This window comes from Eretmochelys imbricata, chromosome 2, assembly GCF_965152235.1.
Source record: "Eretmochelys imbricata isolate rEreImb1 chromosome 2, rEreImb1.hap1, whole genome shotgun sequence".
In the NCBI taxonomy this organism is placed as follows: domain Eukaryota; kingdom Metazoa; phylum Chordata; order Testudines; family Cheloniidae; genus Eretmochelys; species Eretmochelys imbricata.
In genome coordinates, this window is record NC_135573.1 from 116,452,651 (window position 1) to 116,477,521 (window position 24,871).

General features: G+C 41.1%; 1 protein-coding gene across 7 annotated transcripts in view; it reads right to left on the bottom strand.

Annotated features, from left to right (window-relative positions):
• RREB1 (ras responsive element binding protein 1) overlaps positions 1–24,871 on the bottom strand; it is a 142,625-nt gene that overhangs the window by 11,040 nt on the left and 106,714 nt on the right. For 5 of the 7 annotated variants that reach the window (XM_077810672.1, XM_077810671.1, XM_077810675.1 and 2 more), the window contains 3 exons: positions 16,281–16,470; positions 10,468–13,219; positions 3,687–3,851 (listed from right to left, as the gene is read on the bottom strand). In XM_077810672.1, coding sequence (XP_077666798.1) covers positions 3,687–3,851; positions 10,468–13,219; positions 16,281–16,470 — 3,107 coding nt within the window. Of the gene's footprint in view, positions 1–2,760; positions 2,816–3,686; positions 3,852–10,467; positions 13,220–16,280; positions 16,471–24,871 lie in introns of all 7 variants that reach the window. The other 2 variants (XM_077810678.1, XM_077810673.1) reach the window with 2 other exon arrangements.

Here is a 24,871-nt window from a genome sequence, read left to right on the forward strand (position 1 = left end):
GTGGGAAGCAGGAGATGGAGTGAGGGGAGGCAGAACAATGGAGAGCATGAGGAGACTGGGGTTAGGAGTGCAGAGGAATGGAGGGGGATGGGGCGGGGAGGATCTATAGCAACCTAGAAATGCTGTGCAAAAAGTAGGAATATCTGTTTTGTTTTTTAAAAAAAAACCAAACTTTACCCTATTTCTCATGGGACAGGGGACCATGCACCCACCTTTGTCATTCTCTTCAATGCAGGAGATCTATTCCAAAGGGTGGGTGGATTACAGATTGAATTTGAGCATGTGACCCTACGTGTGTGGAGTCAAGAAATGGTGTGTAGAGAGGGGCTTAGAGCCAATCAGGAGTTGTGAGGGGCAGGGAAGACCTTGTGAGCTGGAAATAGCTAGTCTAGCTGTGAGAGCTTTCCATTTCAAACGCTAGGCACCATATTAAGGTGTCCTGTTTCAGATTCAGATACAAAATTCAGATACAAGCTAGGAATACATTAAAATCTGTGTGTGTGTGTGTATTGGGAGTGATACTTTTGGCTGCATCTGGATCAGCACATATTTTTAGGAACAGTTTCACAGGTCTGTTATGAAGGGGCTCAGGAAGAAGCGTTATTATTGTATGAAAACTAGGGGTTATAGTGGAAAAAACGTTTTGTAACCTTAATATTAGTAGTTATTATCAGAAAGTGGTCTAATAGTCTCCAAGGAAGCTGTAGGAACCCCATCACATAAAGACATTTAAAAACTGGGGTAGGCAAAGCACTAGAAATAATGCTGTAGGAACAACTGACACTGCCAGAAGGAGAAGATAGAATAAAACAGAATATTAGAGCATCCATCTACATTCACCACCAGCACGGTGCTTAACTTCTAGGATATCCCAAGGAACACCACCTTTCATGTGTGTAAGATGGCACATTTTCTTTCACTATCTGAACAGCTTCCACTAGGTGGAACCATTTAGTAAGTTTTTTTTATGTTTTAAATACACACAAGGTACAGCTTTTCCTAGTTCCACCACCAAAGTAGGGAACACCTGCCCAATCACAAGAGGCTTATGATATCAAAGCTCTAAAGTGTTTTTTTTTCTTCTTCATATTCACTCAAAATATATATTACTGATACCCCTATTAAATCCAGTCACCTTTAATGGGACTAATACACATTAAAAACAGCTAGTTGATGTTTGAGGATTTCAGTCATACTCCTAAAACCCTTCCAACTAAAGGGAAAAGCATAAAAGGACAAGTGCAATTTATTTAAAATAAATAAATTCCATCAACTTGTAATAAATGTGGGAAAAATCACCAATTCCCCCCCCCCCCCCAAAAAAAACAGTTATTAAATACAGTAACTGGTGAAAAACCAGATGCCATGATATTGCTTATCTTCTGATACAGGTTCTGATCCTGTAATAACTTCTTCAAGTGAATAGTCGTTACTCATGTGAACAGTCCTATTGACTGACATGAGTGAAACTGTTTAAGACTGAGTCTGCTAATTTGTCCAAGAAGTAGAAATCAGTATTTGAATACACCAGAAATCCTAAAGAATTTCCCAGCTGTTTTAAGATGAATTCCGCTGTTTAATCAGGAAAGTGTTTTTATACTCCACTGGCTTAATACAAACTATCATTATATAGCTTCTATACAAGATTCTCTACTAAGCAACAGCACTTGCTTTAAAACAACTTCATGGCTCTTGTCTTTGTCATGCACTCTAGTGCTAAGCAGCTCTTCCTTTGTCATGAACTATGATCTGGAACCTGAAGTTGCTATGCATGCGAGTCCTGCTGGCCACAGAGACTGCAATTTCAAGCCCTCTGTCCTGCTAGAAAGTAACAATGATCTATTTGACATGTACTGGGGGCTGCAACAGTTGTTGCAACATCATAATTCTCTAGTGTAGTCAGGGCCTGAGAGACGTAAGGATGGATCACAGAGATGGAGATTTCTAAGCAATGATGGATTCTGCTAAACATACTAAATATACTTATTTGTAAATATTTGCCTAGTTACCTCTAGAAGTAGTTCTCAACTTTCTCATACTGTGGACCACTTTCTGAACATATTTGTCTGTCTTTCTGTATTACAGAATAGAGAGGCCCTCTCTTACCTAACTCCCAGTCCCAATTCCACGCCTTCCCTGCATCAATTAGAGCATAGTGTTTAGTCACAAGAAACAGTAAAATAAAGCTGCTTTCATATGTTAGATATGGATATTTTATTGTGTCCCCCCACATTTTGTTTCTGGTTATTTCCTCTCCCTGGGTCTAGGGCTTCACATTTATTTATACCAAGTCTCCCCTCATCTCCTGAAGTCTGACTTTGTCTCTTCTATTCTGTACTATTACAATCCTCTTCGTTTATACTCTATGGCTTCCCTTCATTTCAGAATGCTGCGTACAAGCTACTCTCTCACCTAAGAAGTGGGAACATACACATCCTCTCTCACTTTCACAGATTCTCTATCCATCTCTGAATCCTATTCATAAATGACACCCTGGTTTTTGAGAACTCCTGTACACTTGTTTCATATTACATGACCTCTCAAATTGCATTTCCTGTCTTTACATCTCACCTTAAAGCTTTCCTCTTTGATTTAGCTTGTGGTTGTGTCTAACTCTCATCCAAACATCCCCTCCTTCCCTTTTCCAGTGACACTAGTGCTGATAATCACTGACTAATGACAGCCATCTTCTTTACAACCTTTAAAATCACAGCCCTTGCAAACTTCTTCCATGTTAGCCGGACTACACTATTTACCCACCTTTTTTAAGAGCCAGAAGAAGAATTAAAACATCCCTGTCTCCCAGGTAATATCACTGAAATGGAAAGTATTTTAAAAATATAATTTGCGTTAATCATTTATGCTCTTTACATACCTTGGACAACGAAAGGAGATTGCAAGTCCAAGGCTGTACAATGATTTGGGAATATGATTAAAAGACAATTTGGTCCTGTCTTCGCTGCAAGACTACGCTGTGTGGGAGGAACTGTATTGTAACTGCATTCCCCAACACCACTCTTGGGGGAATTCTGTGCCACTGTGCATGCACAGAATTAGTGTCCTGCAGATTCCTCCCTCTTCTCTTCATTACAGTACAACGCCATCTATCAAAGAATTCATGGATATTGGAAATCCTCATATAAATGGGAACTCAGAATAATGGAAGGAAGGTATGGTGCACCCTGATGTAACTGACTGTTGGTTAAATCAGGGTTCAGTATAATGGGGTTGATTTGTAACTTTCATTAACAGGCTAATCAAAACCACATCCCTCCTGCTGCTTTTAAATTCATTGCTAGAACACAACTTTTATGAAACCTACTCAAAAGATTCCTGACATAGAAGGTTTCTTCGAAGTGTGTATGTACTTCTCAATGAAGGTTCGCCCGTGCAAACTACAACCAGAGGCATATTAAATAATTTTCAGGCAACAGACTCACACAGCCATCTGCTTGGCTTCCCTCTAAGTTTGGTCTCTCCTATGTAGTCAACACAGAAAAACTACTGAATAATTGCCACTACCCTTGTTCCTATCAGCTTGCTCTTTCTGAACAAACACTGCTCCGCCCTTTGAAAACTAACTAAAGCCTTGTGTCATGCAGCAATGAATTTGCTTCATTTCTCTACAGTCTCCAAACAAATTAACACAACTTGTCTTGTTATTCTGAACAACCTGAAAGAACTACCTGTGCTATCATGAGATCCAGCATCACTTTCTTTAGACTGGGGGATAAGCCCGTTTCTTCTCAGAGAGCAGTTGGCAACTCCATGTTTGCGCAAGAGGTGGCGTTCACAGTTAGATTTGGTAGAAAAGAAGACATCACATTTTTGACAGGGGAAGGGCTTCTGACCTGAATCGGGAAAAAAAAAATATTTATCTATCTTTCTAATGTGTAATAAGAGCCTCTCTGGTTTCTTGTTGGTTTGAGACCACATGTGATTAATGTGACGATTATATTTCCCCTACAACTAAAATTCCATCCTATCCTGCCTGGGTGGATGAAGTTCACTCTCACCTCCTTGGTGTCCCAGGAAAACTACTACAACATACTAGTTGTAAGCTTCTTAATAGAAGGATCTTTTCCCTGTGTGTGTTGCATCAGGCCTGTTGTGTTATGGGCCTGATGCAACTTTCCTCTGAAATCACTGGGGACGTTTTTCCATTGACTTCAACAGAAGCTAGATCAGGTCCTGTGTAAACAGCAATGATCATCTCTCTGCATGTTTGGAATGAGAATAACAAAAGGAGTAAATATAAAAAGCTAGAACAGCAAAATTGAACTGGGTATAGAAAGCTTTAAAAAAGCCAAAGCAAAAACAAATGCCATGCAATGGAATCACAAAAATGGCCCTAAAAGATACCTTGCTGAAGAAGGAAGAGGTGGAGACAAGGGGTGTGTATAAAAGGAAATCAGTTACTGTACGAAACCAAAGGGTAGCTTCATCTCCTTCATACAGTGCAGATAATATGGTCACTTCCCTCATTTTAATCTTGCATGAGTTGGGTTCTGTGCTAATTAGCATCTGAATCTGAATTAGGGAATCATGTGTCACTTAAACAACCCTGTATCTCACAACTGAACGGTGGTAGTCACATGGCTCTCTCTGATGAGTTCTGCTTCTTCCCCTTTCTTGATTTTCTCAGTGTAAATTCAGCATTCTGCAAGTGGCATGGTACCACTGTCTATAGGCTGATAAGTTGCTCGCTTCTTAGCTGGCCCGCTAATTATGTTGGCTGTAAAATTAAGACTTGAAATATTTATACCATCTTTGTCTCCACATGTACTTGGCTTCTTTCCATAATCCAAATATAAAACAGAACTTCAAAGTGGAGGCCCTTTTGCAGTTTGCTGCACGTTAGCTCTGTGCTTTTCAATGTTTCTCTGCATGTATGCAGTAGGAGGGTTAGTTTGAAAATAATTATTTATAACTCAGAACTAGCTTCTCAGATCAGAATCTCCTGGCCATTTCTAACATGAAAAGCTTTCACACAGCCATCTTTGTATAAAACAGTCTAATACATTTAAAGCAGATACAACCTAAACTTTTTGTTCTTCTGACCTTCACACAAACACACACATTAGACTGAGGTCTCAAGTCCTACCTACAAATCCTGCTTGTTGTGCAAAATGTACTTCCCCTACATACACCCATGTATTTTGCCAACATCAAACTTAAACTAATAGATTAAAGAAACACGGTTAGGCCTCAGAAGGGCCACACACTTTGGACTCCTCAAAATAAGAACTTAAAAACTGGACAATTCTCTCTCTCTCTCTCTCTCCCTCTCTTTTTTCTAATTGAAAAAAGTTTTGCATAAGAAAATGCAGGAAATCCTGGGTAATCCCACTAATAATGATGAGGATTTTTTCCCCAATGAACTCAAAAGTACTATTTCAAATAGACTCAGGATGTGGCAAACTTCTCAGAAGTTTCTCCAAACCCCCTCCCCTCCCATTTTATTTTAAGTCAGGTAGCAAATTACATGAAGAGACAATGTTTTGGCCTCAAGGCTTTTTCCCAGGCTTTAAATAACAAATTGTTCTTGTGATAGGATACCTCATGCAAGTAGGTACATTAACTTTTTTTAGTTAAACTGATTAGGACTGAGCTTTGAGTTTTAATTATTTACTTTTTCCATAAAGACATCATTGCTTGGCCTGAAGTTTACACACTGATGTAAGACGACTCATTGTAGAATTCAGAAAGCAATGCAAAAGAACTACTGTCTGGGTCAGGCAATTTTTAGGGAATCTTCAGTAGCATCTATTTAATACACAAAAAAAGGATTTCAAAACAATTACAGCATAACTTAAGAGAATTTCTTAACTTTTCTTAAACAGAATCAACTCATGGTATTTTCAAAATTGATTTATTTTTTCCACTGTCACCATAAGGGGGAAAGACATAATTACTATGAAAAAGTGTTACAGTGAAGATATCAATTCAAAATTAGTTTTTTTTTTCAGATTAGGTTATTAAAACAGAATTTTTAAAACCTAGTTACTTTTCCTTATTTGTGCCTTTACGTATTTCTCAGCATGGACAATAAAAACAGACTTGTCAGTCTCATTTTATTTATAGTTGATTTCATTTCAGAGTCTAGTGGTTATTTTGCAAGGTTTGCAAGTCAAAGTTTATTTGTTTAAAAAAATGCTTCCACCAGTAAGTCTTAGCAACATCTCAGTGTTAAAATGTTAATATCAAAAGCTCATTTTTAAAAACCTACGCCTTAGGCCAAATTTGACCTGACAGCATCCGTTAAAGAATCACTCAGGAAGGTTTTTAATGAGCACACCACTGATTTAAAATATATAAGATTAACCTGCTGTAGACTCAGGGGTCCAAATACACCAGATTTTTTTTTAAACCATCCACTGCCCCACATGCAAGGAACAAAGTGAAATTAATCATCTGTGAAGTACCCTCTTGTTTGTTTCACTTTAGTATTGGAACACAGAGGAGGAAGACAGGGAGAAAAGCAGAGGGATGAGGGTTGGAAAAATAAAGTGAAGGGAGAGGACAACTTGAGAAAAATCAAATACAGTCAAGCAAAGAAGAATGAAGATAGATAGATAGATATTAAAAGGACAAGGGTTCAGGTGTACTCAGACACAGTGATACAAGTGTGCAGGTACCACTTCTGTGCTCTTCCAAATCAGAGTATATCTGATGCACTGATGCCCAACTACATGCTGGGCATCACAATACAAACCAATGGTATTTCATTTACAGGTCAAATACTTCCAGAGAAAAGTTCCTGGAGTCACAGGGAGGTGGAGATGAGGAAGTGGCAGGAAGCTATATGGGACTTGGCAGTGCGAGGGATGGAGCAAAAAATATGGGAGAGGATGACAGATGGGGAACTTAAAGATGGGGCAAGGCACCAGAAATGAAGATGTGATGGTGCTCCGGCAGTATCAAAGAGGAAGGGGCCAGCATGCATGGGATGGGATGGCAAGAAGCACAGACTGTGTTTAGTTATTTTTTTTAAAATAGAGGGGGCAGAAGGGAACCACCTTTTAAAAATGAAAAACATATTCTGATCCTCCTTGGAAGAAATACCCCCACTATTAACAAGCATAAGAGACATATATTTTAACTTTTTCACATTTGTATAACACACTTGCTTAATGTTGGCACGTGAAGCCCAATTTAATGCTTGAAATGGTGGAGCTTTTCCTCATTAGGATACTCATTTGCTAAGCTAACTGGATAATTTAAACAATGGAACAACACAGATTAACAACAGATGGGGAGAGGTTATTCACCACTTCCCCTACTAAATCAATCTCTATTATTTGTTTCACAACAGCTTATTACAGAAATATAGGAAGATTTGAGGACATGGATGTGGTGAGTGGCAAAAGCCAGGACTGTAGGCCTTGCAAGTGAGAATACAGCTCCAAGATTTCCCCCTAACTCCTTCAGATCTGTTGAGGCCAAAACCTTTAAGTGTCTCCTCCACCACTGTCCCAAGTCAGGGAACGCATAGCTAACTGAATAAAATATTCATAGTTTTCATTACAAGAAGGCTAAATAGACTGAATGTTTTTTGACTTGCTCTGAAGTTTAACCTGAGCTACCCAACACATTAAGGAGTTCTGATCTGCGAAAGGGGTTTGGGGAAACTATCTTTTCCCAAACCTTCTACTAACCTGAATCTGTCCCCCTCAAAAATTCCCACTGCACAGCTTTTACCATCATACCTACCTCTCTGGCACCCAGCAGTATTGTATCTACTATACCTGGCTCCCAACAATTTTTTCTATGTGGTCACACCTACGACAGAGGGTCCCATTAATATTTCAAAATATTTATAGCTTGTTTTTGTTATTCACGACTGCTTTCCTGACCAGTACTTCCCGGGCCTTCATATCACACTCCTCTTCAGTCATTTGGTTTAGTCTCCGAGGCCTTGTCTACACTAGAGTTTTCAGCCGTCAATTTTGTTGCACTGGTGCAAAACCCTGAGTATAGGGTTAGCGTGCTACCGTGACCCAGGCTAAACTGCACTAGTCATAGTTTACATAGGCAAACCACATTGACACGAAGGGTGTGTGCCAGCACTACACCAGCGTCACTGTTAAAAAACTCCGTGTAGACAAGGACAGAGCGTACCAGGATGAATCTGAATTGATAGTAACAATCACTGTAAGTGATGCCATCAGCAGAGCGGCCGCTCAGCAAGAAGGAGGATACTGGGCTAGATGGACCATTGGTCTGACCCAGTCTGGCCGTTCTTATGTTCTTTGCCTATGCTGGGGAGCTGCACCACTTTACGCTCTCAGTGGCCAGCCACAAATTAGCTGTACTGGTGCAAGTCCCTAGGGTAGACAAGCAAAGCTGCTATATGAACTGATGGAGCTCATCCCCAGCTTGGAGTTAAGGTAAGTTCCACCAGTGCACATCATGGTTTATTGTGGTTTCCTCTGTCTACACTAGGTGTCTGACCAGGGCAGGTACTTTGGTGGCTAGTCATTGACAGCTGTAAGCAGAGCAAACTCCAAGTGAAGACACACAGTCTTCTGCCTCACACACCGGATGCATTTCCTGCTTTAGAGGGTGGTGATTTAGGACAGTGCTTCTCAAGCTATCTGATGTGGGGAACCGGCATTTTTTTTTTTCCAATGTGCGCGCAGACCAGCAGCCGATGGCTTGCGGACCGGCACCGGTCCGTGGACCACCACTTTGAGTAGCACTGATTTAGAAGATGATTAAGAGAGACCTCAAACGCCCCTTACCACTGAAAACAAGCTGCGTATTTAGCGAGAGAAAGCAATCTGTTCTGTACAAGGCAGAAAATAATAGCTTTACTGTTGAATGGGTGTTCTGCAAGTTACATGCTCATGTCACCCAAAGTGGTCTGTAACAGGGGCTGCTCTATGGGTCAGAGTCCCTTTAAATTGCTTAACTAACTTTTTCCAGCTCTTCCGTTTTCTCTCTTCATTAGAGACACAGTAAGCTATTATATTTTGTATTCTTTTCAAAATGGAGGTTAACTTCCCTACAGTCTTTACAAGCAGTAAACTCCTTTATGAATCAACCCGACCTGGTTAATATAGAGAATTCCCACAGGAGAGAACATTGCTTACAAATGCCTGTTACTCTTATTCTTCTTGATGTCAGGATTTCCTCAACATAAAAGCAAATGCTGAGAGCTTAAACTGCTATTTCTCCTCTTTAAATAAAATGAAAGAGAGACTAGAGGTCCAAGACTACAGCTTTGCTTCTCTCTGTACACAGGATGAGAGTCTACCCATTGCTCTGCTGCAATGCTAGTTGAAAAGGGAAAGTAAAAAGCAATGCAGCATTCACTACAGCATTATTTATTTGTTTTAAAGTGAAAAACAAACAGATCAGTCTCCTCATAATGCCCTTCGAATATAAAAGTTTAATGTTATTTACGCAGCAACACAATATTGAGAAAAAGTTCCAAGGAATATACAGTAAGTCTTGCTTCAGGGCATAAGCCAGCCTCCTACATGTCTGGGGTTAGGAAGAAACATCCCCTGTGGTGCAGGTTATTACACAGCTGATCATTGTGATGTTTCTTGTATCTTCCTCGGAAGCGCGGGGTACTAACCACCATGAGCAACCAATACTAAACTAGAGGGACCATTTCTTTGATCCAGCATGGAGGTTCCTACGATCTTGTTCTGTTATAGAATTTTACATTTATTTGCTCTCGGTTTTAAAATGTCCTTATATATTTACTAAAGCTGACAAGCCGCTAATGAAGAAAGGCAGCCGAACAAATAATCAACAAACACAACTGTTCGATACATAAACTCATCTTCAGAATAAAGTTAGAATAATTGAAAACTAGAGGGCAAATTCTCTTCCTAAGCACAACAGAGGAACTCCACTGATGTCAACTGAGGCTTACAACTACACTGTGAACTAGGGGCGTGATTCCCTGGCTTGTGTACACAGACTCGCACTAACTCTCATCGGGCTAGCAGAGGCACAACTGAGCTGTGCCGAGGACAAAGTGCCTGGGTATGTACGTGGCTCAACTCTTCCTCTGCTGCTACTCCCACGAATATACGGCTATTTATGCTCGAGCTAATGCGAGTGTGTGCACACAGAATCACACCCCGAGCTCACAGCGTAGACATAACCTGATTTGTGCCAGAGTTGCACTTCACAGAGGAGAGCAAAATTTACCCCTCGATGTCCATGCTTACAGAAGTTAGGTGAGCTACAATATTATTGAGAAACACCATAGTAGAATGTTGTGTTTTCATACCCCAAAATAATGGGAATGGTTGAGAAGTCACAAAACAAAGAGCAAAACTATTCAGATTATAAACAGGGGGAGAAGAATGAATGAATGATACCCTTCCCTCCCCTCCCTCCAGCTAACATGGCGTGCTGAGTCTCCCAAGAAGTTAGAGTGTCTCTTTTAGGGTAAAATAAGCTCAGTGACTACAACCTAGCCATTACAGCATGAGGCTCTCTTACCTGTGTGAGTGAGCATGTGGCGCTGCAGGGAACTCGCCCAAGGAAAGACTCGGGGACAATAAGGACAGGTGATTTTTTGCAGGCAGTTTGAGTAAGCATTCCTCTTTCCTCTCAGCAGCTTATCATCGGCAGTTTCTCTCTCATCTTCACTTGTTCCATTTCTGTCAGCTTCCTCTTTGAAATCATCAGTGGACTGCAGAAATGGACTAAATTTATTAGTGTCTGTGGTAGCTAGCATCTTCTCTATGCTAGCAAATTCCCCGCTTGACTCCAGGTCCACACCGCTGCTCGCTTTAGGCTTGTTTTTTGTTCCTTTCTTCCTACCTCTTTTCTTAGCCAATCCAGCATCAGCAACAGGAGACTTCTCTGTAACATTTGGATTGTATGACTTCTGAGTAAGGTCACTGGGAAGGCTGGAATCTTTCTGGATAGCCATCGTGATTGTCGCTTTTGGTTTGGAGTTCCCTGATTTATCAGAACCAGCGGAGCTGCTGGCTGCCTTGGGACTGGAGTCTGTTACCTCTGTTTTCAGCAAAGCAGGAGCAGAAGACACAGATGAAATGATCTGGGCAATGGAAGCCAGAGGTGGCAGCTCTTTAGTTACCGGAGGCTTTGGCAAAAGAGGTGGTGGTTTAGGCCTCAAGGGTCGCAGCAAGCCAGGGTTGCCGAGAAGAGCTGGGGAAATGATTGGGACAGTCAAATGCAAGGGACCCTTCGGTGGTTGGGAATGTTTGAGGGCTCCATTTTTCTCCACGTTCCCATTGGCACTGAAGGCCAGAGGGCACTGCTGACAGTTATAGAGCTTGTCGCTATTCCCAGAAACTTGGTCTTGTTTCTTGGCTTCACTCTGGACTTCATCTTTATCCTTCTTGAGGGCTTTGGGAATCGACAGGTCTATGGGCTCCATGGAACAGTCATAGTGAGACAAGGAAGAGGTGCCAAACAGGTTCTCCTGCTTTACTTGCACTGTGCTTAAGTTTTTGTTCTTTTGCGAGAAGTCTAAAGGCTCGTCAAAGTCCATCGGGAAATTATTTGCAGGTTCAAGTTTGATTGGAACATGAGAAGGTGCCCCCCGCAAAAAGCCATTCTGCGATTCCAGGAAAGACGTGATGGACTTGTGGTCCATGTAAGTGCTGTCCTCCAGTAGTGGAGGGTCTTGCTGGTTCTCCTGAGGACTGCAGTCCACTACCAGGATGTAGTTCTCTATCTCCCTCTCTTGCACGTGTAAGTGTTGCTTGAGGATATGGTGAATGCAGTTTCGCTTGGCTGAGAAGGCAGTTCCGCACTCTTTGCACTCAAACGGCTTCTTCTTCTGGCAGCCGCTGTGAGTCCTCATGTGTATGCGCAGGGCGCGATAATGCTTGAGGTCCTCACCGCAGAATTTGCACACTGTGTCAGGGGAGCAGAAAGCATCCACCATCTCCGCCGCATTGCTGGTGACATACTCAATGTTCTTTTCTATGTCCTTCCTGGTCACTTTGAGGTGCTTTTTGCGCAGGTGCCTCTCACAGTTGGCTTTCACTGTGAAAGGGTAGTGGCAAATTTTACAGATGTACGGCCTCTCTCCACTGTGCGTCCGCAGGTGCCGAATCAGTGCTGCCTTGTCAGCTGCAATGTATTCGCAGATGTTGCACTGGTAAGGGGAGATGCCCAAGTGAGAGCGAATGTGAGCCCTCAAGACACCAGAGAAGGCAAACACCTGGTCGCAGAAGCGACACGGGTACAAGACTTTCCTCATTGCTGGTGCTTTCTTGTTTGCGGCCCCCGCAATGATGGCCTTGAGGTCCCCTTCTGTGACCTCTTGCTTGATCTTGGCTTCCATACTCAAAGGCAACAGGGCTTCTATGATACTATCTTGTTCCAGCTGGGTTTTCATTTCGTGCTGACTCAGTGGCTCTGTCTTGGGCTGAGGGAATAACTGTGAAGAAGGACTGGATTTGTTTCCTGATTTGGACTGCGTAAGGTGAGCCCTGGAAGCGGACTCCACGGAGTTTTTGATCAGCCTCAGTGATGGCGGGGGAAGGCTTGGACTGATGCACCCAGGCGAGGCTTGCTGTGCACTGATCAGTGGAGGTGGCGTAGAGGTCGCTACAACTGTTCGAGGAGCCACCAAGGGCTTTGGCTTCAGTGGAGGCATATGCTTGAAAATAGACTGTACGGGGACAGCAGGTGCCTTAGAAAGTGGCGGAAGACTTATCTGAGGAGGAGCTGAAGAAGCCATCTTCAAGATCTGCTGAATGTCAGCCAGTTCGATAGCAGACTCGTTGGAGATGGGTTTGACCACAATACTGCTGTCGGGCTGAATGATAAAGCCCTTCTGGAAAGGCTGCAGCGATAGGAGCTTCATGTTCTCTTTTGTAGGTGGAAGGACCGAAAAAGAACCTCCCATGGAAGCAGCTTCCAGAGCAGACATGTTCAGCAGGCTAGTGCTGCCAGGTTCCTGAGGTAGGTTACTCTTCAGTGTTCTAAGCTGCATTTCTTGGACCTCATCTTGCATAACCTCCTCCTGTTTGACAGGCTTGATGTCTTTGGTGTGCTGTAGGCCCAAGGACGCCATGTAGACTTTCTGGTCTGGATTCTCACCAGCTGGGGTCTTCATCTGCGGTTTGTGCTTTTCTTTTCCCTGATCAACCATATGGGTTTCTGTGTGCAGTTTGAGTGCCGAATGCATGGGGAATGCCTTGTTACATGTCTCGCAAATAAACCGATGAAATTCACTGATGCATCTTCGTAGATTCGTTTCACACCAGACCTACAAGATAGCCACAAAATAATGTAACTGACCTAGTATTTGAATTAGAAAACCCAAATATCAAACAAGCCTTATGTTTCTGCAGAAAAAGAAAACAAATTTCACTTCTCCCCCTCAAGAGATAGCAAATTTTATGGCAAAACTTTCTTCTTTTCCAGTGTAAACTAACCTTTTTCAGAACATGAAGATTATTATTATTATTTTTTTTTTACACAAAATATCCCTTTATATAAACAATCAAATAATATCCATCAGAAGTTAACAAGTAATTTTATTAACAAAACAGAGAAATTTAAAAAGGGGAAGGGGGACAAACAAGAGGAGAGAGGTTTACAGCAAGTGAAGTTTATGTAAATTTATTGTAAAACACCTCAAAGGGGAACATATTTAAATTCATGTATACTTCTATTAAGGTATGTGTGAATTAATCGTAGCCCTCGAGGTCCTCTCATGTTGCTAGTATTGGCCGTGTGAGGCAAAGTTTGTCCACCATTGTTTTATACATGCCAGGTTTATTCCAGGACATCATTTTTAAACAGAGGGCAAGCACTATGTTTACAAGTATCAAGGGTAGCTGTGTTAGTTTGTATCCACAAACACAACAAGGAGTCCGGTGGCACCTTAAAGACTAACAGATTTATTTGAGCATAAGCTTTCGTGGGTAAAAACCTCACTTCTTCAGATACATGGAGTGAAAGTTACAGATGCAGACATAAATATACTGACACATGAAGAGAAGGGAGTTACCTCACAAGTGGAGAACCAGTGTTGACAAGGCCAATTTGATCAGGGTGGATGTAGTCCACTCCCAACAAGAGATGAGGAGGTGTCAATTCCAGGAGAGGCAAAGCTGGTTCTCCACTTGTGAGGTAACTAACTCCCTTCTCTTCATGTGTCAGTATGTCTGCATCTGTAACTTTCACTCCATGCATCTGAAGAAGTGAGGTTTTTACCCACGAAAACTTATGCTCAAATAAATTGGTTAGTCTTTAAGCTGCCACCGGACACTATGTTTACAGAATCTACATTTTTGTTTATTCTGGTATCCTCCAGGGTTTACAACTCAAGACAGGCAGGGATAGCAAAATGATGTTTCTAAAAAGACAACATGTTAACGCCCTACAATTCATCTCCCTTTAAAGAAAGGTAAATCTTGTGCAGAATCCTGGAGAATAATTATATTACATTTTTACATACACTATCCATACCTAAAACCATGTGCGTATATATATATATATATATATAAAATATCTTATACATGTAGTGGTGATAATTACGTGATAAATTGCATTCATAGGAACCTATGACTACATCATCTGCTTTCTGCCTACTAATCCAGACCTTCCAGGACAAATTCTAACTTTTCAAACTTCTGAGCAATTTAGTAATAAAAATAATAAAAAAATCAACCTGCCAAAAATGTTCCCTTCTTTTCTGAATGTGGAATTCCTTCATAAAAACCATATCACTCTGAGATGCAGACTGGGATAGCTATACACAGTCCTGCGCCAGTGACAGAATTTAGGTCTAGTACAGGGGTGGGCAAACTTTTTGTTCTGAGGGCCACATCAGGGAACAGAAATTGTATGGCGAGCCATGAATGCTCACAAAATTGGGGTTGAGGTGCGGGCCCAGGGGTGGGGATGAGAGGTTTGGGGTGCAAGAGGGTACTCCGAGTTGGGATTGAGGGGTTTGGAGAGCAGGAGGGGAATCAGGGCTGGGGCAGGGAGCTGGAGCATGGGGAAAGGCTCAAGGGGTGCAGACTCTGAGTGGCACTTACCTCAAGAGGCTCCCGGAAGCAGTGGCATATCCCTTCTCCAGCTCCTATGCAGAGGCGTGGCCAGGTGGGTCTGCACGCTGCCCCATCCGCAGGCACTATCCCTGCAGCTCCCATTGGAGCGTGTAGGAGCTGGAGCAGGGCCATGCCGCGGCTTCCAGGAGCTGCATGGTACGGCCCCCGACCCTGCACCCTCGTCGGATCGGGGCTGAGCTGCGTGCTGCGGCCCTGACCCAGCACCCTGGCCGCAGCACAGGAGCGGGGCTGAACCGCATGGTGCAGCCCCAACCCAGCACCCCGGTCAGAGCGCTGGAGCAGGGCCTAGCCGCATGGTGTGGCTCACGGGCCGGCTTAAAATAGCTCGCAGGCCGGATGCGGCCCGTAGTTTGCCCACCCTGGTCTAATATCTTGCAACCTGCCAGAGCTAGAAAACAGAGATTAATCCCACTGAGAAGGAGAGATTACCAGCTTCTTAATGGGGCACTCACTGGACCTGGATGGTCCTGAAGTATTAGACTTTTAAGTCAGGACCCTTCAGTATACAAAAATGTATTTCAGGTCTTTTTTTGAGAGGCACTGTAAATTTGTTAATTTTAATTTTCTTCTCCTTGTGAGCCCTCTACATTTGGACTCATGGTAATTAAGGCAGGTGGGCTCTGCAAGTAGAGGGATATAAACAAGATTTCTAGTGCAAAATTTTACAACTCAAAAATACTTACAAAATGCTTTTTTCTGTAAATTCTGTAGTATGTTCAGAATTTATGCAGGTATGGGGGTAGCGTAAAGATTTTATAGGCAAACATTTGGGGGCCCTATCTAACCTCACCCAAGGCGTCACCATGCACAAGTAATATAAATTTCACAAACTGATAAAACCTCTATACCACACCAAAATGTACATATAAAGAGCTGAGCAAAACCCATCACGTATTCCTGACTCCACCATGTATCTTTTATAGGTATTTTAAATGTGGAACAAAACTAATTTTTTGTTTGGGGGACTGTGAGGAGGAGCGGAGATTAGTTTTTAACAGCCCAAAAAGTTTTCCTTTAAAAAAATATTATAAAAAGCCTTTAACAAACTAACCTAAAAGGCACCACACAAGACGCCACTTGAGAGCTAACACCGAAAAGAAAATTGTGGAATCTAACAAGGTTGAATATGTTCTATAGCTTTCCACAAAATATTCTACAGCTAGTCCCTGCATTACCCAATACAAAATCCTTCAATTAATTCAACAGATAAGCATAGCTGCGATTTTCAGAGCTAGGGATATAGAATACCTGAGAAATGTGGGGGAATTTCCTACAGGAGAAGTCTGTGAATCCCAAATCGTGGAAGCCCGCTGGAATTGAAGGATTGTTCTGAATGAAAGGCTTTCCCAATGGGTCTCTTGGAAGCTGCTTGTGAATAACTGCATTATGACGCAGCAAACCCCGATGAGTGCGAAAGGTAATACAACAAGTGTCACACCTGGAAAGAAAAGGAACAGAGTAAAAAGTCACGGAGTGATTTTAAGTGTAAGGAGAATGGTCATCTTTTCTGTCATACTAACAACTTGGTAACAATAAATAAAGTTGTGTCCCATAAAATGCCTAGTAACACAAATAGGACAGTTTTTAATCCTGATCACTTTCTACCAGCTTCTGGCTAGTACAGTAAGTTCACAGGAAGTTCAAAGAATGCAGCACATGTAACCCGAATGTCACATGTTAACAGACAATGAAGAGAGACTGGGACCGCAGCGTGCTGACACTGTTCCCATTGTCTCAAACAATCTACTTTGATAGCTTTATGTTGTTTAGTTTAAGTACAAATTCTGGGACTCAAGTGCTACAAACATCATAAAATCATAGCGGTGGGGAAGGAAGGGATGAGAAGTCAAACTGAAGTCAGCAAGCACCAGACATCATATACTGATAGGCTTTTTAATTAGCTTATGCTCAAATAAATGTGTTAGTCTCTAAGGTGCCACACTCCTTTTCTTTTTGCAAATACAGACTAACACGGCTGCTACTCTGAAACCTTTTTAATTATTGTTCACTGTATTACAGAATTTCTACTGACCCTATCAACAAACTTCTATGTATGAAATAGCAGAAACTATTTTACACTCCACTTCATTGTCACACTTCCATTGTTTCAGAGTAGCTGTAGTTCACGAAAGCTTATGCTCAAATAAATTGGTTAGTCTCTAAGGTGCCACAAGTCCTCCTTTTCTTTTTGCGAATACTTTCATTGGTTTTCCTAAAGTAACACCACTACCTCACACTTTCTTTTACATTAGAGTATAACCTCTTTGGAAAAAAGCATCTGAAGCAGATTCAAAAGTCTTATATTATATACACACACCTCTCATAGTCAATGTATCCCAAAGACTGATGCAGTAGCGAACACATTTTGATACCATACCCACACCAAACAATATTTGCACAAAGCTGACTTGCACTATAAATGTCACATTTAAAATTCAAGGTTTTCAGAATGCAGCAACATTTAGACAACATGCCAAGATCAAGTGTAAAGAACTTGATTAAATATCTGGTATCCTAGATTTATACCATAAAGAAGAATTCAAATCTCAACACTGTAAATAGTAAGCAAAACATTCACACTGAATTCAGACAAAGACAGATCACTTCCATCAGCAGTACCTTGCCACTATACTGTCAACTTTGCATTAAGATGTCCTTTTCACAGAAGCAAATGCCAATGAACAACAGTAATTTAAACTCTGCCAGTGGAAATTTTATTAGCAATATTTGCACATTAAACCCTATTTCTTGCATTCCTGCCATGCTGTGCTCCAGAGTGAGGTTTTCTGCAATAAGAGACTTACCCACAAAACAGTGTTCAAGTCATTTTTCCCTTAAACTGCTCATAAGAAGAATTTTTTTGACATCCACTATTACTAGTACTGCAGAGTCCCATTAATAAAAAGTGTAAAAAAATAAAAATCATCACTAGCTAATCTTCTAACCTGACTTCTGCTACGCCTTACCTAAATGCATGGCAGTTTTACTGAAAGCACAATAACGGTCTTCAAGGTAAGAAAACATCCTGCAATTGGAAAGAGCTTCTCTGACAAAGTCCTGAAACAGTCCCCTTCTGTCCTGACCCCTAACTCACTGCCATTGCTGCTCTTTTTATCACTTTACAAACTTTCATGGAACCTTGTTTTTTAAATTCTTCTCTGAAAACAAAGAGATAACCAAGTCACCCACAAAGTAGCTGACCTCATATTCCCCAAGTGCTGAAAGAAACGAGTGTGAAGTATATGTAACACTGCTTTTGTTATCATGCTGTGTAGAAGGATAGGACATGAATATTATGCTCTTGAGCTTTAATCTGCTTTATCTCCACTGTCAGTTCACTTGCATATTACTTTAATAATTACTGCCAGCATACTGTCTGCATTCAATTAAATATGGAATCATACACATTTACAAAGCAATTGTTTACTTCAAGGGCTCTGCTAAATGTGATGACAACCTTTGGTCATGCTAGAGAAATACCAATGTGTTAGAGTTCTTAATATCATAATTTGCAGCTGTTCTGTTACTAGGCCTGTGATACCTGTTATTCTATGATGTAAAGCTTTGTCCTTTCTTTTTAAAAACAAAACACCCAACAAACCCCATGCGTGAGACCACATGGGAAGGAGTGCATCAAGGGTTAAATAATTACCAAAAGAACTCATATAAACATAGAGGCATAAACTCTTAGAAAAGATGACATGTCAAACATGAAAGCAAATAGTGTCATCAGTAACTTTCCATGGTGCCGGAACAGAGGAATAAACTTTAAAGTATTGTATGTATTATTACATAAGGTTCCATGGCTTGCAATATAACCTAGCTACTTTGATCAGAAAGTTCATTCTGCTATGTCTTATTATTTATTTGTACTGTGGTAATGCAAATAGACTCCACTCATAGATCAAAGCCACAAACACATAAGTTTGATAGAAGTAAATTTTGTTTTCTATACACTCTAACCTTTCAGATGCAATATATCCTAAAGCACATTTTATAAAGGGATGAGTTAAATACAGGTAAAAGATGTGCCTGGAGACAAACATGGCAGCTATTGTGCACTCTGCAATAGCTCTGACACAGCTCTGGGCATTAAAATCTGTTTTATTGAGAGGCAGGAAACAGAGAGTATAGAGCTCCCTTTTAGTATTTTCAAATGGTGCCATACATTCTTTAACTTCCACCTGAACAAACTAAATAGGAATAAAAGGGTGTTGTCTCCACTTAACATATCTGAAAGACAGCACAGCTAATGGAGCAGCTGTGTCTCCTACAGTACCACAGCATCTGGACAGAACATAAGAGTTCTGTAGGGAGTGCTAACAGCCAGTTCAGGCTGACATCTCAATGATGCACCGCAGTCCTAGCATCTTATGCCCACTCTGTGTGTGATCTATACTGGCTGCCTTTATGCTGTCCTTGTTAGGTTTCAGAGGTCTCGTCAGAAACAATACTCAAGATTCTTTCTTTGAGCAGAGTCCCGATAGCTGTCTGTGCTCTTACGCCACCTACAGTCTTAAGGATTTGCTAGTCTTGCTTCAGGTTGGCAAGAGACCTGGTTGAAAAATGGCAAATGTTCTCCGTTAAACTTTAAAAGGAGAAAAATGTAGGAAAAAAATTTGGATTTTTCATAACTGAATTTTTTTTGTTCCCTTCCTTCTTCCCCGCGCTGGATGGGGAGAGAAAGAGGAAAGAAAAAAGTCAAGTGATTTTTGATTTGGTTGGAAAACCCTTTTTGTTCATTAAATGTTTTGACAAAAATTTCATGACCAGCTCTAGTTGGCAGGTAATACTGCCATTGCTATGCTGGGCCCTAGGATGTATAAATCACTGCCCCTTGACTGAACATCTTAAAGAAGTATTGGAGCTGTGTGAGACAGTCAACACAGTGGAGACAAAGGCATGTCCTGCTCTCCTCTCTCAGAGGCAACACACAAATTAGATTCTCTTGGGGTTCAGACTCCTCCATCTCACAGACAGGTACCAAGGTTCAGGCAGTGAATCAGAGAGGATCGATCTCAGGATTTAAATTGCATAGCGTAGTGAATAAAAATTCTGTCTCACACTCAACACCTGTTGACATGGCTTCAACTTAGAAAGCTGAAATAAAACCGGCATGAAAAGTCATCACCCAGAAACTTTTGGAACAGCCTCTATCAGCCAGAGACACTTAACTCCAACAGGCCACTCCTAATGCCTCCCAGCTAACTCTTGGCACCTTGTTTCTAAAATGCTCTCCAAGGACAATGGAGGTCATTGTAAATCCATTCTTGATGCAGAGCAATGCAGACAGAGCTGTAGGCTCTTAAGGTCTCCCAGGATTTGCAAACCTCACTTGGGCTTGTCAGTCTTCATTACAGAGTCAATGTATAGTCATTTTGCCCAACACTTTTTCATTAAGTGCCAAGGACCTCTGAGCTCTTTGTGTACAATTAATTTACCTTTCAATGCAATGGCACCACAGCTGTACAAACGAATGCCAACTCTATGACAAAGACATACAGATATTGCTACACTTTATATTGTAACTGATAAGGGGAGTTTCATATTATACCAGTGAATGGTCAACAACATACTAAATATCTTCATATTATTCCATTTTAAAATAAGTTGTCATGCTTGACAATACACCACATTGTAAATGTGTTTTTTTTTTTAACTTATTTTATTTTATTTGTTTAATTTAGGAAGCCAGGCCTTTATCTTCTTGCTTTATGGACAGCATTATCTTTCATCTTTTAAATGAAAAACCACATACAAATACAATCTTTCTAGTTGAAAACCATATTCCTAAGAAGCAAAGAAAATAGCTTAGGAGAACACTTAACGTTTTTTTCATCTGTGCTTAACGGCTTTGGAAAGAGTATGAAAAAAGACACGTCAAATAAAGCATTTGAAACATACGGCAATACTTCAGTCACAGTGAATTACAGTGAACCCATTACAATTCATTACACAGTGAACCCATTACAATCTAACAAGTATGCCCCATGTCCATTGCCAAGTCAAATAAGGATGGGATGATTACGTAAAACACAGATAGAAGTCCACAAAGGATTTTAGTAGAGTGACACCTGAACATCTGAAGAAGGTAAAGATATTGTACTTGCAAAACAGGTTTCCAGCTGTACTTGATGTAGGCTGGAATTGTTTTAGAATTTCCTAACATTTGCTGTCATTTTCTATAAATAGGAATGCAAAGTGAACTTTATCTCTGCAATTGAATATTTCTCCAACTAGAGCAGTGGTTCTCAAACTTTTTGTATTCGTGACCCCTTTCACACAGCAAGCCTCTGAGTGCGACCCCCCCCTTATAAATTAAAAATGAGGGGGAGTACATGTAATTTAATGGGGATTAGGGCTGCCAGCCCATGGAGCGGGCAGCTTGCGACCCCCCATGGAACTACCTTGCGACCCCCTGAAGGGTCATGAGAACCCCTGAACTACAGGCAACTAAGCGAACAAAAAAAAAGAATATTTGCAGTGCACCTGTGACTGTTTCATAATGGGCCTCACTTTCAATCTCCTTGCACCCTGTGCTGTCCTTCAGGTCCATGCCAAGCGGGCGAAAACATTCACATTCTGATCTGGTAGCATTTTATACTCACTTTACATTGGTGTAAAAAGTGAGAGGGGAAAAACAGACTCCAGAAGTTACGGGTGCCAACCCCTACTGTAGATGTGAAACACCACTGTAAAGTGGGGTTGACTTGGAGCTTAATCCCCATTTTTGGGCCAATGCATCACCTCTACATTATTATAGTACAGGTTTGCAAGAGTAGTCACACTGGTGCAAATTATCTTAATGTAAACAAGCCCTAAATTTACAAAGGTGAGGAATAAAATGTACCATTTAAAGGAGAGTGCTGATGTGGAAACATTAAAAACACTTTAAGGTCCTTTTGAGAAGTAATCAACTCTGGGTACCTTGTTCATGAGGCAAGCCAAAATGTGCAGCACCTATGACTAAAGTACATATGCAAGAGAGGTTTACATAAACAGGTAACTAGTCATTATCTTATTCTCTGGGCCAATTCTAGTTTGTCAGCAATGTAAATAACTTTTTTTAAAAAATGGAATGACTCCTTTAAAACAAGATGCAGAATCACCTGTATGTGTAGTTCACTGTAATTTTTAAGTAAAAGACTGTACAGGCAAATAGCAGACACCTAATTTGAACTCTCTTACAATTTTAGATTTCAGTAGTCAATGTCTTTCAAATTCTAAATTATTATACCTCTACCATTCTGTGACTGAGAAATTAAAATAAATACTAGCCTCTGCTTTACATAAAAGACCTAGATAAAAAGAATGTTTAAATGTTCCAGAAGCGTAAGCTTTTAGATAACTAAAATGTAAAATTCTCAGAGCTGTGTGGATCAAAACAAGGCTGTTGTGCAAGTATGGAAGCAAACAAAAGCTATATTAGTTTCCAGTCTCCATTTAAAGAAAGACTAGAAATTAGATGAAGCTTTTTAAGCATCAGAGGAGTGAAGTTTTGGAATAGCCTTCCAAGGGAAGCAGTGGGGGCAACCGATCTATCTGGCTTTAAGATTAAACTCGATAAGTTTATGGAGAAGATGGTATGATGGGATAACATGGTTTTGGTAATTAAATATTCATGGTAAATAGGCCCAATGGCCTGTGATGGGCGCTATTAGATGGGGTGAGATCAGAGTTACCCAGGAAAGAATTTTCTGTAGTATCTGGCTGACGAATCTTGCCCATATGCTCAGGGTTTAGCTGATTGCCATATTTGGGGTCGGGAAGGAATTTTCCTCCAGGGCAGATTGGAAGAGGCTCTGGAGGTTTTTCACCTTCCTCTGTAGCATGGGGCACGGGTCACTTGCTGGAGGATTCTCTGCTCCTTGAAGTCTTTAAACTACGATGTGAGGACTTCAATAGCACAGATATAGGTGTGAGGTTTTTTTTGTAGGAGCGGTGGGTGAAATTCTGTGGCCTGCGTTATGCAGGAGGGGACCTAAATATCTATGAATCTATAAAGCAGATTTTGAAAATGCATGAACATTTTTTCCATACCAATTTTGTCCTTTTCTAGCCAATATTTTAAGTGACTGTCACAAACAGAATGAATTAAAACTAGCTATAAAAAACAGTCTATGATAGAATCCTTTAACACAAAGCTACACTAATAAATCATCCAGCTCCTCACACTTGAATTCCCAATGTGTCAGCATTAAGTTTGAATCCATATGGCATTCCTCTGTTTTCTAGTTCACATCGTCCTTAGGATTAATACCATCTTTAAGGACCAATGCAAAATACTGTGCTGGCATTTTACAAGGATAGTGGAACAAGGTAGGGAGGTTATGGGAGGCAAGGGGGGGGGGAGATAGATGAGAAGGCGTAATCTAACTTCTTACTCCAAACGCATAGGTGGGGAAAGGACAGCAAGGGAATCACAGTTCTATCACTGATCGTTTCAACTGTGGAGAATGCTGTAATAATTTCCCCCTTACCCCCCGAAAGAAGTTTTTTAAATTTAAAATTTTCAATTTCGTTTGTAAAGTTCTTATCAAGTGACAGACATTCCTTCTTGAAAGGATTTCATTGTTCACATTTTACTTCTCTTGCCTTCTCTTCCAGGGAGAGATGGGATGGAAGGAGAATGAATTGGTTTATGCTCTTTTTTAGCCCCACCCGGTTCCAGACATTCAACTCCTTTCTGGACAACCCCCTTCCCTCCCCTCCCTCCCTACCCACAGCCCTGAGAAATGATGTCAAACAGCTGCTCTAATCTCTTCCAGTTGCTGGTAGACAGAGTGATGGAATAGTGGCAGCTCTCTGACCACGGCTGCTGTCTCCCAAAGATCCCAGAGAATCTACTCAGCTACAGTCACAGATGTATAATACATGCCTTCTCCCATTCTCTACTCTTCCAACAAGACAACTCCATTTTTTTCAACCCAGATTCAATGTGGTGTGAACACAGAGCAAGAGCCTGACAAGTTTGCTTATGTAAGGGTTAGTACAAAAGCTGCACATTACAATACTACACTGTGCAAAATCTGCACAAAGCACAAGGCTGAAGAGAGACTTCCCTTGTATAGCATGGGAAGTTTCTGACATAGCAGACTAGGCCTCTGATGCAAGCAGCTCTAGTTAAGTCAACAAAGGTGGGGCTTTTATTTTAACTTTTCCCTCATTCTCCATGGCCTGTTCTCTTTGCTTTTATTTCGTCTCCTTACTTTCAATCTCTTTCTCCCTCTCCCCACCCCCACCCCGAGAAAAAAACAAAACAAAACAAAAAAAAACAACCAACCCCCTGACCTTGGATGCAGTAAGGCTGGAACCATTTCATCAGACTTTCTATTTATAGGATGATGCTTAGCAAGGGCACAATGCTATGTACATTCCAAATGCTGCACATTACTCTTGCAGTCTGGACCAATGTGTAGAAGCTTGTGCAGCTCTGATATAAACCAGGGTGAAGTTCCAAAGACAGTATTTTAGAACTTGCTGGTATGCTGCAGAGTCAGTTTCAGCATTAATATATCATAACTCCCATACTCAAAGTAACTCAGGTGAAGCTCACCATTACCAGATAAAATCATAAGATACTTTCTGAACAGATTACTCGGTTAGTTCTTGACATTCTTCCTCACCTTTTTAAAAAATAAGGGGGAAGCACTTCACATTTCTGGCAGCAACTTAGTGAATTCTGTTTACTAGAAAATGACTGATTTTTGTAACGTCAAGACAGATTCGGACATCTCTACTCGGGTAGAGTTGTACCTCAGTCTGCAAGTGGCCTCACTGATTTCAATGGAATTATTTATGGAGTAAGTTACAACTTAGCACAAATAAGAGGACACAGA